This window comes from Choloepus didactylus, chromosome 2 (genome assembly GCF_015220235.1).
Source record: "Choloepus didactylus isolate mChoDid1 chromosome 2, mChoDid1.pri, whole genome shotgun sequence".
NCBI classification, from domain to species: domain Eukaryota; kingdom Metazoa; phylum Chordata; class Mammalia; order Pilosa; family Megalonychidae; genus Choloepus; species Choloepus didactylus.
Genome location: NC_051308.1, coordinates 168496623 through 168516039, shown reverse-complemented (window position 1 = coordinate 168516039; position 19417 = coordinate 168496623). Strand labels below are relative to the sequence as shown.

The window sequence follows — 19417 nt, the reverse complement described above, 5'->3', positions numbered from 1 at the left end:
AAGCACTTCCGTCACACTGGGTTGTCTGGGGCAGCTCTGGGCTATGGGGCTGGCGATGGGCAGGAGTGTTTCCTGTCCACCAGGATGGTGGCTGTGAGCGGACACCCCCCTTTTCTTGGGAAGTTGTGTTGTTTAGTGAATTTTCTCAGCCACTGGAATATTGCCTTTTGTCTCAGAGCTCTCTTAGTTCTGCTCTTGACTTGACGTGCCCAAATTTCAATTCTTTGAAGCTTTCTGTATTGAGCTTCTTAGAGTAATTGTTTTAGAAAAAGCAAAAAGGATTTAAAAAAAAAAAAAAAAAAAAACGGCCCTCCTCAGAGATCTAATGGGTTATTGAAATGCTAATAGACAAAGCAACCAGGGCCATTAAGGAAAGGTGCACAGGGCAGAGAGATCAGCTTTGCTTCGGGATTTGCATATGCGCCTCAAGGCCTGATCTCCGCCCTTCCCCTTTCTGTGTTCACCAGAACTCGAAAAATCCTCTGCTTTTATTTTGGAGTTTTTCGTGTTGTTTTTTTTCTATGTCTGTCTCCTCTCTGCTGGGCTGGCTGCTCTCAGAGTCTCTGGTGTCTGGTCTCAGTCTATCTATGGTTGGAGTTTGAATCAGTAGAATGAGTTTCCGATAAGAGCAGCCACTGCAATTCTCCCTTCTCCTTCCCGGAGCTGACAGCCCCTCCTCCCCCGGGACTGAGCCTGGCAGGGAGGGGCGCGGGTCCCCTGGCCGCAAAAACTTACAGATTTCGCTGATCTCAGCAGTTCCACGTTTTCATGAGTGTTGTATGAAGTATGCCCAAAGACAGATTGCTCTGTGGTGTCCAGTCTACGCAGTTCCTGGCTTTTTACCTACTTTCCTGGAGGAGTAACTAAAACATACAGCTCACCAGTCTGCCATCTTGCCCCGCCCTCCTTGCATCTGTCCATGTGCATTTGAGAAGAATGTGTATTTTCCTTTTGTTGGGTGAAGTACTGTATATATGTATGTTGGATCTAGTTGGTTTAGTGTATCATTCAAGTCTTGTACTTCTTATTGATCTTATGGATCTTTTTATCCATTCCATCTGTTATTGAGAATAGTGTGTTAAAGTGTATTAATGTAGAATTGTCATTTTCTCCTCTCAATTCTGTCAGTATTTGTTTCATATATTTTGGGGCTCTGCTATTAGGAACATATGTATTTATAATTGTTACATATTCTTGTTGAATCATCCCCTTTATCAATATATAATGACTGTCTTTGTTCCCCCATAACTGTTTTTTATTTGATGTCTATTTTTTCTGATATTAGTATATCCACCCCACCTCTCTATTGGTTACTACTTGCATGGTATATTTTCCTATCCTTTCACCTTCATCCTACTTGTATCTTTGACTTTAAGCTAAGTCTCTTGCAGATAGCATATAGTTGTGACATGCTTTTTATCCATTCTACCAATCGCTGTGTTTTGACTGGAGAGTTTAAACCATTTACATTTAAGTCACTACTTATAATAGAGGACTTTCTTCTGCTATTTGCTACTTTAGCCTTTGTAAATCTCATGCTGTACTGCATATGTTGGTGCAGTTGATGGTGTCCCATAGCTGTCAGGCTATTTTCACTTTTAATATTCTTTTTTTGTCCCTCACTTCTGTTAATGCCTTCTTTGTATATATATACATTTTTGTGTGTGTGTGTGTGTTGCACCATATTGAGTGCCTTCTTACTTCTCTCTGGATATGTTTTTTTATCTGTTTTCCTTGTGGTTACTGTGGGGTTAAAATTTAACATTCTAAATTATAACAAACATCTTTTGTTTGATACCAACTTAACTTCAATAACACACCCATATAATTTTCCTGTACCCCTTCCCCACACCCACCATTTTTTGTACTTGTTCCCACTCATATATTTGTACATTGTATATAAAAATAACAACAACAAGATTTATCATTACTTTTTATGCATTTGCATTTTAGCACCCATAGGAAGAATGAAGTGGAGTTATATACAATACAATAGTACTGTCATTAATAATTACCAGAATGGTTTCCTTTACTACAGTTCTTTATTTCTTTATGTCACTTTGAACCAATGTCTAGTGTCCTTTCCTTTCAGCCTGAAGAACTCCCTTTAGCATTACTTATAAGGCCAATCTAGTGGTGATGAGCTCCCTCAGGTTTTGTTTATCTGAAAATTTCTTAATCTCTCCCTCGTTTTTGAAAGAGAGCTTCACTGGATATGAAATTCTTGACTGGCATGTTTTCTATAAGCACTTTAGGTATTTCAACCCCCTGCCTTCTTGCCTTCATGGTTTCTGATGAGAAATCATCGCTCGATCTAATTGGGACTCCTATGTACGTAACACGTTGTTTTGCTTTTTTCACTTTCGGAACTCTGTCCTTGTCCTTTGTATTTCATGGTGTAATCAGTGTATGCTGGGGTGTATTTTTCTTCATGTTTATCGTGTTTAGTGTTCTCTGGGTTTCTTGGATTTGCATAATCACATCTTTTGCTAAGTTTGTCATTATTTCTTTGACGATTCTTTCTGCACCTTTCTCTCTTCTCCTCTGGGACTCCTATACTGCATATGTTGGTGCGGTTGATGGTGTCCCATAGCTGTCAGACTATTTTCACTTCTAATATTCTTTTTTCTTTCTGCTCCTCAGCTTGACTCATTGCAAGTATCTTATCTTCAAGTCCACTGATTCTTCTGCAAGCTCCCCTGTGCTCTTGAAATCCTTTTGAGCATGTTTCATTTCAGTTATTGTGGTCTACAACTCCAGTGGTTCTGTTTGGCTCTTTTGTAAAATTTCTCTGTCTTTAATTAGACTCATATATTTCATTCATTGTTTTCCTGATATCCTTTAGTTCTTTTTCTTTACTTTCCTTCATCTCCTTGAGCTTTTGTAAGAGCATTTTTTTTTGTCTTTGTCAGTATGTCCATGTTTTCTGTATTTTTATTCTCTTCTTTTAGATAGGTCATCATTTCCTGTTTCTTTGTTTTGTGCTCTTTTATTTCGCACTGTACATTTTACTATTTTAAAATATTAACTCTGAGATTTATTCTCTGGGATGTCTGTTTCTTGGTTTTGTAACCAACTGGTGATAAGATACAGACTTTTCTGAGCTTCAGCCCTCCTATGAAAAAGGTCTGCCCCAGATGAATGCAGTGTGCAGGGTTTTCCCTGTCTTTCTGGGCATCCGTCTTGTCCTAGACTTTTGCTTGTTAGTTGTTTTGGAGTTCCCTGTTTACAGGAGTTTGGTTGTTCTCTCTGTTCCCCAGAAGAGAGACCTCCCTCTCCTGTGTATTTGACACTGGCAGGTCTTTAGTCCAAACTATCTGCCCCTATAGTTTTTTACACTCCTTTCATTGTCTCAAGCTGCTATTGCCAAGAGGGCAAATTCTGGGTTGAGGGTCACTCCAGAGAGGACTATCCCAAGGCAGTCTTTTTCCAGCCCAAACAGGGCCAGGGACCCACAAATGTGGCACAGACCTTCTCCAAAGTGTCCTGAGGAGGGGATCAGGAAGCTGCCAAAAGCTTGTGCAATGGCTCCCCAAAGCTGAGCTTTACTGGTCTGCCCAGCAAACACAGCCTTTCAGCTAAGTGTCCCCCGAGGCACTGAGGAAGCATTGCATCTTTAAATCTCCACCACCTCTGCCCATTCTGGGGAGGGTTGAAACAATGGCTGCCCTCACCTTTGTTGAGGTAGGGTTGAAACAATGGCTGCCCTCAGAGCCAGGACCCAGGTATTGGAATTCACTAATCGAAAGCTATGACCCTTTATGTCCCTTTCTGTCACCAGCAGCTAGCCAGGGACTGGACTCCAAGGCAGCCTCCTGGGAGAGCAGGCAGTGGGTGCCAGTAGCTGCCACATGCCTGAAGAGAACATTTTATGGTTCTTTACCATAGTTTATCTGCCCCTTGCTCCCACTTCCCTGGATGCTATTCAGTGTTCTTCTGGCCTCTGTCTTTCAAACAGTTTCTCCCTGTTTAATAGTTGTTTTGGTGGGAGGACTGAGTCCTGGAACTCCCTGCTTTGCCATCTTCCCTGGATGTCTCCAATTTGTATAATTTTTATAACATTTTTCTCCAAAGCATTTCCACCTAGGGCAGATGGTTTTATTCCCATCTTATTCCCAGAATGACACATAAAATTTAAACAATACATATAAGGACCAAAGCAAATTATTTTTGCAACTATGAATCTGGATACATTTTAAATTTAAGAAAGATCATGCACTTATATCTTATTAGCTTCTTCATCTATATGGAGCCATACACTCAAATTATCTGGGGAAACTGAAAAAATGCCCATGCACAGATCCTACTCAAGAGATGTTTATTCTTTTGGTCTAGGGTTGGACGTAGACAGCATAAAATCCTAAATGTTCCCCGTGTGTTTCAAACCACTGCAGAGTAAAACTTCATACTGCTGAGCCACACACACACACAAATATAACGGGAAGCCCATTCAAATTAAAAGATACTTTTTTAAGTTTAAGTTATCTTTTTAAAGATTTAATTCTAGAGCTAAATATTAATAGATTGATATTGTAGTAAAGGAAATTTCTGTATTACACAGACATTTCCACAGTAGAATATGTTGTTTACAGGCTACATGACACTTCTGCTTTAAAGGATATATAATTTATTAATTATTCAATCATCAACTATTTAAGAAATATCTAGGATATGTTTAGTTCTATGCTAGGTGCTTGGAATACTTGCTAGGGGATGCAAAATAGATGCAGTCTCTGTGTTCACAAGACCCAGGATCTAGAGGTAAAGATATCTAAACATATATTTACAAAAAAATATGTGAGCTATGGTAGGGGAAACTACTGGGAAGTACGGAAATATAAAACAGAAGCATTTAAAGTGTTCTTTAAGTAATTTTAAACGCTCTTCATTTTCTTGTCCAATGCTACTTTACTTCAGCTTATTAAACCGCAATTGATTGGAACCCAGCTATAAATTCTTTACCACTTAATCAGGTGATTTCTATTGATCCCAAACCCAAAGAACAATATTTTGCTTACCTCTATTTCCCTGACTGAAATGGCAGAAAGCACTCTGGAACATAGCACTAAACATATTTTGGCATCTTCCTGGATGTCTACCAACTCATGATCAACCATTATTCTCACTCTTGAAGGGTAGAGCAATATTGTCAACACAATGTTGATAGGGTTTTTTTCTCTTTCTAAGATTCCATATTGCAGGAGTATCTTTAAGATATTGGACTGTCTTGTCTGAGCTACATAAAGTAGAGGTGTGATGCCACTTTGTGGGCTTGGACAGTACACTGGTGTGAAAGTTCTGTGAATTAAACAAATTAAAAACGTTGCATATAGAATTAAGAAATGTGGTAAATGCTTTTTCTTAACAGTAATGGAAAAATAATTGTATTATCTGAACTCTTAAATATCAAGTAATTTTAATGTAACTTTACCTTTATATATGTATATAAAGTCTTAAAATGAGTTTTCCACTCTGAATCTAAGTCAAGTAGAAGGTTACAAATAAGAAAACTCTTGCTATACATCAAACACTTGTAAAAGCAAGCAAAACGATTTATAGTATGTGAAAACTGTTTCCTTCTGGTAATATCACTTCTATGTTTCTCATTTGAGAAACTCATACTGTTTAAGACCAGGATTATAAAACTGATGTAGCTCTGGAGAATCTAAAATGAAGAAAGAGGAAAGAACCCTTTTGATTCCATTTTATCAATAGCATAGGATATGTGACCATTATGATACATATTTGACCATTATTTATATGCTATATATCTTTTAGTTCTTCTTGGACACATCAGACACAAGCCTGAATTGTGTTTGGAGAATAGATGTAAAAAAGAATAAGTGCAATTGCCTTAATTATATTATTTTTACTTTGCTAAAACTGGAATTGTTGTTTGGGCTTAAGAATTGTAAATTATTGTGAGGGTAATATCAGGTCCCACAAGAAAAGAATTTTATTTTCCTTTTGAGAGAAGTTTGAGTCCCTTCTGAAGTCTTGTTTTTTCTGGAAGGCCACATGTTGGTGGACCTGAAGATTTCTCCTCCCTTATGATAGAAATGAAAGTTTTAAATTTTTCTAATTTTATATAGCGCTTGCAACTGTTTCATTTAATAGACAGTTATGTTTGCTATTGAGTTAGTCCCTACAAGTAGATAAAGTATGGTTTAACCAACCATAGGGGATTTTATAATGTCAAGACTTGATTTGGTCTGGTAAACATGGATTTTAGTACTAAAGAAAGAGACATTTTATTCATGGCCCTTGTCCCTGGAATTCTGATTATAATAATATATACTGCAGAACAGCATACAACATACAAATATTGGTTTTGAACAACTGTGTAGAGCAAGGAAAGCTTTATTCAAATACATGAGATTGCATGTACTTAATTAAGATAGGTAGGCAACATTGTATAATGGCATAAACAATGGAGAGTTGGGGGTTCTAGATTCTAGGTTTTACTTCCCCCAACTAGCTGCATGATCTTGGGCAAGTCAGCCTCTCTGAATCTCAGTTAATTCATGAATTTATCTATTCATTTACTCATTCATTCATTAAGTAATTTATTTAGCACTTGCTTGTCCAGAGAATGTGTTGGGTACTAGATACATAGAGATGAAAGATATGGACCTTGGTTTCTGGATGTTTATAGTATAATAAGGAAAACAAATGAGTAATTACATAAATACAAGGTGATAACTTCTGTGATAGAAGCATGCTTGGGGTATGATATAAGTACTGATGAGGGGCACTTAACTCTACCTGGAACATTCTACTGCAAACAATCACTTCCTATAGGTTATCCTGGAGCTAAGATTTGGAGGATTTATTTGCCAGTAAGAAGATTGGAAACAATGTTTCAGGCACAATCATAAACCAGAACTGGAGGATTGTTATACCTGTACTAGCTATATTAAATGAATGTTTTGTATTAGATGAGTGGTTTTTGAACTGTTTTTATCTGAAGAATCCTATAAAACTGATGAAACAGTTTTCCTTGTTTGAAATGGACTTGAGGGTCCTAGGGCTCTCCCCACTACTGATTTCCTTTCAATGGCTCCAAAAAGTACAGTTTGAAAAGCACTAGATCACTGTTCCAGTTTGCCAATGCTGCCATTATGCAAAATACCAGAAATGGATTGGCTTTTATGAAGGGGATTTATTAAGTTACAAATTTACAGTTCTGAGGCCATAAAAGTGTCCAAACTAAGACATCAACAAGAGGATACCTTCACTAAAGGATGGCCCATGGGGTTCGGAACACCTCTGTCAGCTGGGAAGGCATGTGGCTGGCATCTGCTGTTCCTTTGTTTCCAGGTTGCATTTCAAAATGACTTTCTCCAAAATGTCTCTGGGTCTCTCTTAGCTTCTTCAGCTCCTGTGCATCTAAGCATCAGGGTCCTCTCTTAGCTTCTCCAGAGCAAACTCTGGGCTAGCATCTCCAAACATCTCCAAGCATCTCCAAGTGTCAGCCTCAGTGTCAACTCTTAGCTTCTCTCCAAAATGTTCCTTTCAGCTGCTCTGAGCTCCTTCTGTTTGTGAGCTCTTTTATAGGACTCCAGTAAACTAATCAAGACCTACCCTGCAGGGTCAAATCTCCATAGAAACATTCAATCAAGAGGTCATTCCCTAATCAAAAAGATTAATTGATCTGCCTCCACAAGATTGTGTTAAAGAATATGGCTTTTGGGGGACATCATATATCCAAATCAGCACAATCACCTAAATCATTTCTCAGGCTTCATTGAGCTCTGAAATGCCAGGATTTTTGCTTAAAAAATAATGTGGTATAATAGAGAATACCGTATTAGAAATCAATATTTTTTGCCACAACTCTGCCATTGGCACTACATTAATATATTTTATAATATATATATACACATACATACATATACCTACACATGTATATGTACATGTACACATATATATGTGTATATTTCTGTGGTGTGTTTGTATGTATAATACAATAGAAAATCTTTCTCCTGGAATCATTTCCAGACCAACATTTCCTTGGATGTCTCATCTTTTTCATAAATATCTCCAACACATATCCAAAGTTGAACTTCTAAACTGCTTCTGCATTCCATACTCTGCTAATCAAGACTTAGTTTCCCAAACCCACCACTGCACCCAGCTCTTTCACATTTCTTCACTTTATATATGTTCTTCCCCTCACTTTTCAATTCTGAGTCAAATCTTGCCCATTGTCATGGCTTGGAGCTGTATGTACTACAGAAAAACATGTTTGTAAAAATCCATTCCTGAGGGGTGAACCCATTGTAAGTAGGACTTTTTGATGAGGCTACTTCAGTTAAGGTGTGGCTCACCTCAATCAGGGTGGGTATTAATCCTATTACTGGAGTCCTTTATAAGCAGTATGAAATTCAGACAGAAAGAGAAAAAGCCACAGGAAATAAGAAGCTAAAATTCAGCAGAATCTAGAAGAGAACAGAGAAGCCACTATGTGCATTGCCATGTAACAGAGAAGTGAAGGACCAAGGATCACTGGCCTTGGCCCCAGAGTGCTGCTCTTCGGGAAGAAAACATCACCTTGATGATATCTTGAATTGGATTTTCTCTAAGCCATAAAACTGTAAGCAAATAAATTCCTATTGTTTAAGCCAAACCATTGCATGGTATTTGCTTGAGCAGCCAAGGAAACAAAAACACCCATCTTATAAGATCCTGTCCATTAGATCCGTTTGTAAATTCTTCGATTACCTTGCTCTTCCTCTTACTCCTCATGGCAATTTGTAAATACCTCAATTAATCCCTTATGCTTTGGACAACTTGCTTAATGTGTCTAATATTTACTTTTCTCACCTTCAAAATAAACTGGTAAGAAAGATGAGCTATAAAAATTTAAACTACATAAGGGCAAGGATTTTTGTCTGTTTAGTTCACTTCTCTATCCCCAATTGCCTAGAACAATGTTTGCTCTATTATAGGCACTCAAAAATTTATAGATTGAAATAATTTTTATCATTCTGAATGAATATTATGATATTCCTTGAGTTAACTCTGTAGCTGTTAGGCCTAACAAGATTTTTAGTGATGTGCAATCATTTAAATTTTTTAAAAGTAATCTAATATATTCATTTTTATAGCTCTTAAGAAGATATGTGGCTTACAAGTCTTACAAGTATGGAAATTCAGGGGATTTAGAGGACAAAATTTGCCAAAGTGTTCAAGGTTAAGATTTTGAGATATTAGTTGATTCTAAGTTATTAAGATTGACAGTCCCTTTAGGAGATATTTTGGACAAAAGATATTAAAACATAACTGAATCTCAAATAGATTTAAAAGCCTAATTTGTGCCCAAATGAGGATGAATCCTCATGTTTAAAGAGCATGTTACTGTAAACCAAAATTTGCTTAATCTATACTGACAGTTAATTATAACAGTACTTATATGAATGGAGTGAAGAAAGCAAAGCAAGAATCAGTTTTTAAATGTGAGGTTAATGAACTGAACCCTCTGCATCTGAAACCCTGTCATATATGCTTATGAAATGGAGCATATTTCCATATAGATATGCAGAGAATGATTCTGTTTTGTAGCTATAATAATTATTTCTAAAATTTTTCTGCTCTTTCCCTTTGGTTTCTAGCTGCCAAATTCAATAGATGCTTCTCTGTGATATTCAACACAGTTGATTTCCTCTCTGTGAGAGTTGACTGTGAGACCACTCTCCCCAAGTTGTCCATCCACCTCTTTTACTATTCTTTCCACCTCTTTTACTATTCCTTCTCAACCATTCTTCCTCTACCCTCAAAAACTATGTAGATATCCTTGACCTATAGACCAATTTTCATTTGACCAATTGTTCCCAGGTGATTTCATCCATGACCATAACTTCAACTACTGTCCATTCATTTATTCTTCAAATATTTATTGAATGTGAACTATAGTCCAGGTGCTGTTTTAGGTAGTCAGGATATATCAGTGACCAAAACAAAAACCCCTGCTATCTTGCTTATATTTACATGAGAGATGGCAGACAATACAGGATGAGTATAGCAAATAAGCAAACTTTGTAATATATTAGAAAGTGGTAAGTGTTGTGGAAAAAAGAAAATATAGAGCAGGATAAGAACTATGGAAGTACTAGGTGGGGTGTAGGGGCATTTTCCAGTTTTAAATTGGATGGGAGGTATGATAGTTAGGTTCATTGTGTCAACCTGGCCAGGTGATGGTCAAGCAAGCATTGGCCTAACTGCTGCTGCAAGGACATTTGTGGCTGATGAATAAACCAGAAAGTCTGGTTTATGAAATCATCAGTCAACTGGCTGCGGCTATGACTGATTACGTCAATGAAGGGTGAGTCTTCCACAATGAGAGAATGCAATCAGCTGGATTTAATCCAATCAGTTGAAGACTTTAAGCAAGACAGATAGAGGACCTTCACTCCTTCTTCGGCTAACCTGTGAAGCATTTCCCGAGGAGTTCATCAAACATCTTCACTGGAGTTGCCAGTTTGCTGCCTGCCCTATGGAATTTGGACTCATGCGTCCCCACAGTTGGGTGAGATAATTTTATAAATCTTATATTTATGGATATTTCTTGTTGATTCTGTTTCCCTAGAGAATCCTAACTAATACAGTAGGAGAGAACCTTATTGAAAAGGAGATATTTGAACAGACTAGAAGGAGATGAGGAAGTTAGCCATTTGAATAAAGGCCCTAAGGCGGGAGAAACGTGCCTAGAGTGGTGATGGAAGAGTAAGGGAGCCAGAGTGACTAAAAGAGTGAAAAGAGTGGGGAGTACTCATTTTTAAAACTTCTTAACAAACAAAAATATGCCAAAACAAGAACCTTTCTAGATGCAATGCTAGGGAACAAGAAAAAAATATTGCTATGGGATTTTATTGTTTATTACAAGAAAAAAATTAATGTTTCTGTATTATTTTTTATTGCTTTACCATAATTTGTCATAAACAACATTATTTTAAAATATTACTTTTTCTTTCAAGAATAAACTGAGTTCCCTTCTACTATCATTATAAGCAAAATTGCCAGGCGCTACAGTCAGGCAAACAGGCTTAATTTTATCTGAGGAAGGTAGGATCAGCTAAAATTTATCACTCATTTTCCAACTGTCTGACTTCCTTGGTAATTAGACACATAGGTCATTAAAAAGAAGAGGGAGGAGTAGTGGGAAACGAGGACAAAGGTAATGGGGTGTCACTTCATGTAAAGCCTTGTAGATCACTGTAGGAACTTTGTCTTTTACTCTAAATGGAATGGAGGTGTCATTCGGAGATTTTGAGTAGGAGATTGACAGGATTTGACTTATTAAAAATATTGCTCTGGCTACTATGTTGAGAATTTGTTATAAGATAGATGGAAGGAAACCAATTAGCTTGGAACAAAGTGAAAACAGTGGAAATGGTCACATTTTGGATATTCTTTGAAGGTAGAGTCAACAGATTTCCTATCAAATTGGATTTAGGATGTAAGAGAAAGACAGGTTTTGGCCTAGAGCACTAGCCAAATGGGTTTACCAGTAAAAAAGGTGGAGACTCCAGGTAGTATAGGTTTTAGAAGAGGGGAAGGAGTTCATGATGCGTTTCAGATACCTATTAGATATTCAAGAGAAGATGTTGAGTTGGTAGCTAAATGTATAAGTCTGCTGTTTGGTAAAGAGTGCAGATTAGAGATGTGAATTCAGGAGTCATTCAGCATGTAGGTGGTATTTAAAACCATGAGTACATGAAAGAGGGTATAAACAGAAGAGGATCAAAGTCTGAACCCTGGAGGACTCTTGGGGTGGAGAAGGTTTAAAATGTTTTGAGATGTTTATGATTTATCTGAGTGGAAAAATCAAGTAGGCAATGATATGTGCTTGTTTTCTCAGAGAATTATTCAACTTCTTTGGCATAAATGATTACCTAGGGAAGGAGTAAAGTTTGAGAAGTACAGAGGACTTGGAAATGATCCCAGCTCCTAAATTTAGAGGTATGTGGGCAGAGGAGGGATCTTCAAAGGGGGCTCTTATTTTCCTTTTCTTAGAGATTCAGTAGTACTTGGAACTTAGTAGATTCTTGGTAAATGTTGGTTTGGTAAAGTTTGAGTTTATCTATTAGTCAATTAATTTAACAGAAACCTATAATGAAGATAGCTTTAGTATGAAGATTAAAAAATTAATAGCAAAATGTATTGATTGTTTACTGTGAGTCAATCACTGTGAAGTATCTTAGATCCTTTAGCATAATTAATCCTTATAGCCCTTTGAGGTAGATATTGTTCTTATTTTTCAAAAAGAAAACTGAGGCTTTAAGAGGTTAAGTAATTTTCTCAAGGTCGTACAGCTCATAAGAAATGGAAATGGAGATCAAACACAGCAGGTCTGTGTCCAGGACCATTGGCACTACTCTTTATTACTTATTTTTGCTCTTTTATAGAAATCCAGTGATAAAATTACAGAGTTACTGAAGGAAAAAGCATACCCACTTCTACAATCAAATGTATTCTTAGAGAGCTAAAGGAGAATAACCTTTGAAAGGTAAGATTGTGTACATCAATCTATAATGTAAGGTAATAGTGTTGAGGAAAGTCCAGGGAAGGAGAATTACTTGTATTTGGGAGAAATGGGAAAGAGTTATGCCTTGAAGAATGGATTTAGGATTTAGACACTGAAAACAGGACAAAATCATTTCAAGAGAGAATGGGCTTGTATGGGGGAACAGTAATTAAATTAGGAATATTAAAAAGTAGTTTTTTGAAAGCCTACTGGGTATAAATACATATTATCTCATTTAATCCTCACAACAACCTTTCAACTTGTTTCTTGTTTTAAATGTGAGAAATTTAAGGCCCACAAAGTTTAACTTGTCAAATTCATGCAACTATTGAAATTGGTATGCAAATTCAGATTTGTCTGAATCTAGCCCTTGATTTTTGTACATCATCCTATAACTGGCATAGGATACATGAAAGAAGGCTTGAAGGAATTTGGGGCCTTGTAGAGGGCCTTGAATACAAGCTAAGAAGATTAGACTGTATTTAGTAGACAGTAGGAAGCTGCTGAAGAAAGTAGAAGTAAATAAAATTGGAAAAATAGTATTCATTTAAGGTACATTACCATAGGTAGGAAGTGATGAGAATATAATTCAAAGAAAGTGATTTTGTAGACAACAGAGTCCAAATCCTTAGAGAGGTTTAATTATGTAAAGACTGAAGAATCTACATGTATTTGACAACTAGGTCTCTGGTAATCTTTGCAAGCCCATTATCAGTAGAATGGTGAAAGCAGAATCCAGATTGCATGAGTTTGAAGAGTAGGTAGGAGATGAGGAAATGGAAACACCAAGTGTAGACCTTTTTTTTTTTTCAAAATTATTGATGACAAAAGAAGGAAAACATGTAGTAAGTAGCTAGCATTCTGGATCAAGCATGGGTTTTATGGAAGATGATTTAAGCATATTTAAAGGCTAAGAGGAAAATGCCAGTAACAGAAAGAGTCATTGCAGATATAGGTAAGAATTGGAAAAATGATGGAGCCAGATTGAATGAAAATTCTGGATCCTCTTTTTTGGCTCACCTTTTAAATATCAATTTTCCCAAGGTTGATTCTTGACTTTCTTCTCTATTCACTTAACACTCTCCAAGAATGATTTGTTAACTTCTTTCTTATTGAAGTTAACTTACAAATTTGTATCTGTACTCCAGATCTTCAAATCGAACTAAGTATCTAGGCCTACTGAACATCTCCACCTGGATAGCCCTAGTCAATGAAAATTAATCTGTCCAGAACTCACTTTGTAGGTCTCCTGTAATAACTTATCTTGGTTTGTAGCATGACCATTGTGGTAGGCTGAATAATGGCTCTCCCAAAGATGTCCATGTCCTAATCCCTATATGTTACCTTATATAGAAAAAGGGATTTTGCAGATGTGATTGAGATAAGGATCTTGAGACTAGAGATCATCCTGGATAGTTAACTTGGGTGGGCCCAATTAATCACATAGGTCCTTATAAGAAGAAGGCAGGAGAGCAGAAGCAGAGAATGATGGAAGTAGAGCCAGTGAAAGAGAGGTGATGACCTAATGCTGCTGGCTTTGAAGAAGGAAGAAAGGGCCACAGACTAAAGCAGGTGGCCTCAGGAAGCTGGAAGGCAAGAAAACAGCTTCTACTCTAGAGCCTCCAGAAGGAACCCTGTTGACACCTTGATTATACCTCTCTAAGACTCATTTTGGATACAACCTCCAGAACTTTAAGATAATAAATTTATATTGTTTTAAGCCACTAAATTTGTGGTAATTTGTAACAGCAGCAGTAGGAAACTAATAAACAATCAACCAATCTCATAAATTAGAAATCTGAAGATTATCTCCAACTCTTCTTTCTCTTTCATTATAGGTTTGGCAGATGGTGGTAGAGCAGAATTTTTCTCCCTCCGAAACTATCATAAATAAACAGATAAACTAAGTAAGCACACTGCACTTGCTATGCAAATGAACTCCTCTAACCACCTACCCCCTTTTAATCAGATTGCTGCTCCCAGCCCTGCTTATAAAGAAATTCTGGAGCTGCCATTGTACCTGGCGTGTTTGAATAGTCCAATACTTGGTCTCCCTGCCCATAGCCTCAACCTCTCTTCCTATAGTCCTGTCGTCAAATGGGGCTGATGAGTGCTTTCATACTGCATCTGACCTTTACTGGTTGTGTGTCACCCATGGTATAAATTTCAAATCCATTAGTATGACCTACAAAGTCTTCAAGTTTTCTCTTCTAGGCTTCATCTCCTACCATATCTGGTTGCCATCTCACCTTCTAGTAATTACTAAATTGCCTATAGGCACTGATACATGCTGTTTGTATCTGCCTTGGTTTTAGTCATCTCCCTCTGCCAAGATTACATCTCTTCAAAAGAAATAAAGAGAAAACTTTTCATCTCTTAAAAATCAGTTTAAGACATCACCTCTTCTAGAAACCTTCTCAGATACCTCTTCCACCCCAGTAGTAGTAATTTCCTTCTCTTATCTACCTCTCTACCTGTACATGCTTCTACTCTTGCACTTATAGTATAATTATAATGTTTTTAACTGTTAGCCTCATTTACTGGACTGTGAGCTCAAAGATCAGGAAATGGTTCTACTTTGTCTTTGTATCGCCAACAAATAACACAGTGCCTTAGAATATGCTTCACAAATGATTATTAGTTTAACTGAATGACATCATCTTTCTTTAAGCACTTACGGCCTGTCACACAATGACATTTAGATATTTGATGCAGGTTTGTTGTAAAAGTGAACAAATACAAGTTCCTTTCCACCTTTAATTCTGTCTTCTCTCCTCCAGTCTTCTATTTAGACACTTCATTGTTATGATAGGGAAATTATCAAACTGTAGTGTGTACAGGGGAGGGTGACCAAAGAATGATGATTGTGTAGAAATGAAGAACAACAGATAATAGAAAACTTAAGGTGTTCATCATGAGGACATAATAGCTCTGCTGAAGTATTTGAGGGGTTTTCGTGTTGAACATGCTCTCTATAGCTCTAGGGGGCAGAGCTGGAGAAACGGAGGCAGAGATCAGCTTATTATGAGGAAGAAATATCTAATAAAATTGTATAAAAATTCACATCTTCATTCAGTAAAATCTTCCTTAAACACTGGTGAATCCAGCATTGTTTGAGACACTGAGGACTCAGTGGTGAACAAGTGGTCAAGGTGCCTGCTCTCACAGAGCTTACTTCCTAATGAGAGTAGATAGTGAACAAACAAATCAACAAGGAAAAAATAAACAATAGCAAATAAATAGTGATCAGTGCTATGCAGAGAATTAAAATAGAGTGCTATGATAATGACTGGGTGGCCAGTCATTATCCACCCACAAACCTGGCTTCACTCCACAAACCTGGCCTCTCTGAGGAGGTGACATTTATACTTGGATCCAGTGGTGAGAAGGAGCCAGCCACAGAAAGATCCAAGTGAAGATATTTTTTTCAGGCAAACAGAATAGTTATTACAAAGGCCCTAAGGCAGAAATTAACTTGAAGATATTCAAGCAGCAGAAACGTCTGTGTGATTGGAAGTGTTCAATGAGATATGTTTGGGAGAGATATTCAGGAGCCAGGTCATGTAGAGCTTTTTAAAAGGGACATTGAGTTTGAATTTTGTTCCAGTTTTAATGGAAAAACTTTGGAGGATCTTAAGCAGGGTTAATAGGACCAATTTTGCATTTTTAATGATCACTCAGGCTTCTGTGTCAAGATTATAGGGATTGGGAGGGAAGAGTGGAAGCTGGAAGACTAGTTAGGAATCTATTTTCAGTTTTCTAGGCAAGAGATGATGATGGCTTCAGCTAGGTTAAAGATGGATGGGTTGAAAAGAGGTGAGCAGATTTGGGAATGTTTTGGAGGTAAAATCAAAAGGAGTTCCTAATAGGTTGGTGAGGGAAAGAGAAGAATCACAAATAAATCTTAGATTTCTAGGTTGAGCAACTGGGTAGAGTAACAGGGGCCATTAATCAGATGGAGACTTCAGAAGAAACAGCAGATTGGCAGGGAGGGGGGGTGGTTAGATCGATCTTCTGTTTTGTCTGTTCAGTTTGAGATGCCATATGGAGATGTCAAGAAGACAGCTAAATATAGGAAGAATCTGGAGCTCAGATGAGAGGCCAAAGCTGGAGATAAATGTTTGGGAGTCAGAGCATGTTCATAATATTTAGAGTCCCAGGACTGGATAAAATCTTAGCGGGAAAGCGTATAGCCAGTTTATTAGTTTTCTAGGGCAGCCATGAAAAAAGTACCGCAAATTGGGTGGCTTAAAGCAACAGAAATCTATTCTCTCACAGTTCTGGAGGATGGAAGTCACAAATCAAGCTCTCAGCAAGGCCATGCACCCTACAAAGCTTCTAGGGGAGGAGGACCCTTCTTTGCCCCTTGCAACTTCTGGTGGCCCTAGGTGTTCTTAGCTTGTGGCAGCATAACTCCAATGTCTGCCTCTGTCTTCTCGTGGCTTCTTTTCCCTTGTGCCTCCCTTTTTACAAAGCAGTAACCTCTCTGTATGTGTGTTTGTGTCCAATCCCATTCTTCTTGGAAGGGCACCAGTCACTGGATTAGGGCTCACTCTAATTGAGTGTGATCTCATCTTTACTTGATTACGTCTGCGAAGACCCCATTTTCCCATAAGGTCACATTCACAGCTTCCAGAGGTTAGGGGTCTTTGGGGGGGGGGGCACAATTCCACCCACAAGAGGTAGGAAGGAGAAGGGATGTCAGAATAAAGGCATGGTTTACCTCAGGAAATAGTTAACTCACTACTACTAGAGTTGTTCAGGCAGATGCCAGATGAGTATCAGTCAGAGATATTCTGTAAGAGGTTGCTCCCAGGTGAAGATTTGCTAATAAATTCTCAGGTTCCATCCAAATCTAAAATTTAATGATTCCAAAATATCCCAATGACGTTGTGATAATCAGAATTGGCCTGTGATGAGTTTCACCTTATAGATGCATTTGAGTCAAAATTTATTATCTCAATGCGGATTTTTTTTTCTCTCAGAGGCCACAGGCAAATGCTACCAGATGCCAGTGAGTTTCATTTAAGGCGGTTGTTAATGCACTTGCTCATGTCCCTCTGGGTGTTTCTTGTTCATTTTCCACCCTTTTATTTTATCCCTCACCTTTTCCATTTTAAATTCCTTTTGTTTACCCTCTCCTTCTATTTTTATACCATTTTTCTTTGCCACAGGCCTACCAGGGAAATTCATAGGTATTAGCCCAGCTGGTGACACCCAGAGTTAGAAGCTACTGATTCTTCTATAGTTACAAGTATAGTGATACTTAAAACAACCAAAAAATGCTATTTGGGGGTTTTATTTATTGATAATTCTAGACCACAGCTATCAGTTAATTTATTTGGATGATCTTTAAGGAAACCAATCCAGTGGCTCTCCAATAACACAGTGACACCCTATCAAGAAAGCACCTCTGCTTCAGGCAGAATCAAAATTGGCTTGGTCTTTAACTGATCTAGTCTGTCTTGTTTTTCATTGAATGCAAAGTCTTGTCATTGTGCCTGTTAGAGTGTTGCTACATATTAAGGTGCTCAATAAATGCTTACTTTAATGAATGAACAAATGCGTGACTATCCTAATCAGATTAATAAATAAAATCAACAGTGAATTGGAGTTAGTTTAAGCTGGTAATATAGAATCTATATCACAAACTCTACAAAGAGTTCACATTGGAAATTTTGTTTCATAAGATCCTCAGTAGTACAGATTAGCTAGATTGGCATGTTCAGACTATGTGAAAACTTGGTTCTATAACAAATTGAATGTGGTACTTGATTTTCATTGTGCTCAATTTTTTAGAATCTGGAGTCAAATTTATCATTCTTTAACTCATAATTAGGGAATTGTTGAATTTAATAAGTATTGCTACTTAGTGAAGATTTATGTATATTCTGAATTGTACTTTGGAAGTTAACTTTATACAAAACTATAGAAATATAGTCTCAAAATTCTCAAAAAGAAAAGAGCACAGTATTACATAAAACAATGTCTTTGTCTAGAGAAACTTAAGTTGTCTCAGTCTGTATTACTTTGAGCACTAACATGTGAGCTGTATGGAGCAGAGTCACTAGTAATTTTCTGGCATGTAATAATGTACATACTAAGTAAAAATTTATTGACTAAATAATAAAGATATAGAGGAGTGAACAAGTGAATAAACAAAAAAGTCAAAAGATTCCTTATCCATATATAACCACTATGATATTCATTTTAGAAAAAATAAATATTATAATTTCCTAAAGATAAATTTTTCTTTTTCTGGTGAAAAATATAATATGAGATTATTACCTCCATATCAGTGCCAGGTTACAACTTCTGTCTTGAACATAGTCTTTTGTCTTCTTCAGAAGCAATTCCACAAAGTCAGGATTGCCTTTTCTGGCAAAAACCCAGTACAGAATTGTATTCACACATATTTCAGTAAATTCAATATTAAAATTTAGTTCAAAATGGTATCCTGATTTTTCCACAAATGCAATAAAATCTGTGAGCAGTGTGTCAAACCCATCCAAGTCGACGTGCCTCAGAATTTTTGCCAGTGTTCTATAAATTCTAGGTTCATAACAGTGATATCCCCACTGACCCAAAAACTGCAAAGAGGGTCTTTTAACAATTTTGTCAATGAGATTACAGAATATATTGCTTTTTGGACAAGTCTTACGACATAACTTGGAAGATTTACTCATTGCTACTTAAGGCAGCAATAAAGAATTAAAATCACAGGAAGTCATATTGTAAGCCTTCAGTCACATATTTTGATGATGTGGTAGGCTTCACTCCACAAACCTGAAGTGCCCTTTATACTGCAGCCAGGAAAAAGGGTCATGTAAAATATAGTCATAAAGTACTGGATGACATCACAATAGATAGACATCTGTCATCAGCATAAGG

General features: G+C 37.2%; 1 protein-coding gene across 1 annotated transcript in view; it reads right to left on the bottom strand.

The window, feature by feature from the left end:
* The window catches only part of ASB17 (ankyrin repeat and SOCS box containing 17), a 34300-nt gene extending 15088 nt beyond the window's left edge, over positions 1–19212 (bottom strand). The window contains exons 1-2 of the mRNA XM_037816217.1: positions 18815–19212; positions 5019–5298 (exon numbers count right to left, since the gene is read on the bottom strand). Of these exons, the coding sequence (XP_037672145.1) occupies positions 5019–5298; positions 18815–19212 (678 nt within the window). The remainder of the gene's footprint in view (positions 1–5018; positions 5299–18814) is intronic.
* Between the last annotated feature and the right edge of the window lie 205 nt (positions 19213–19417).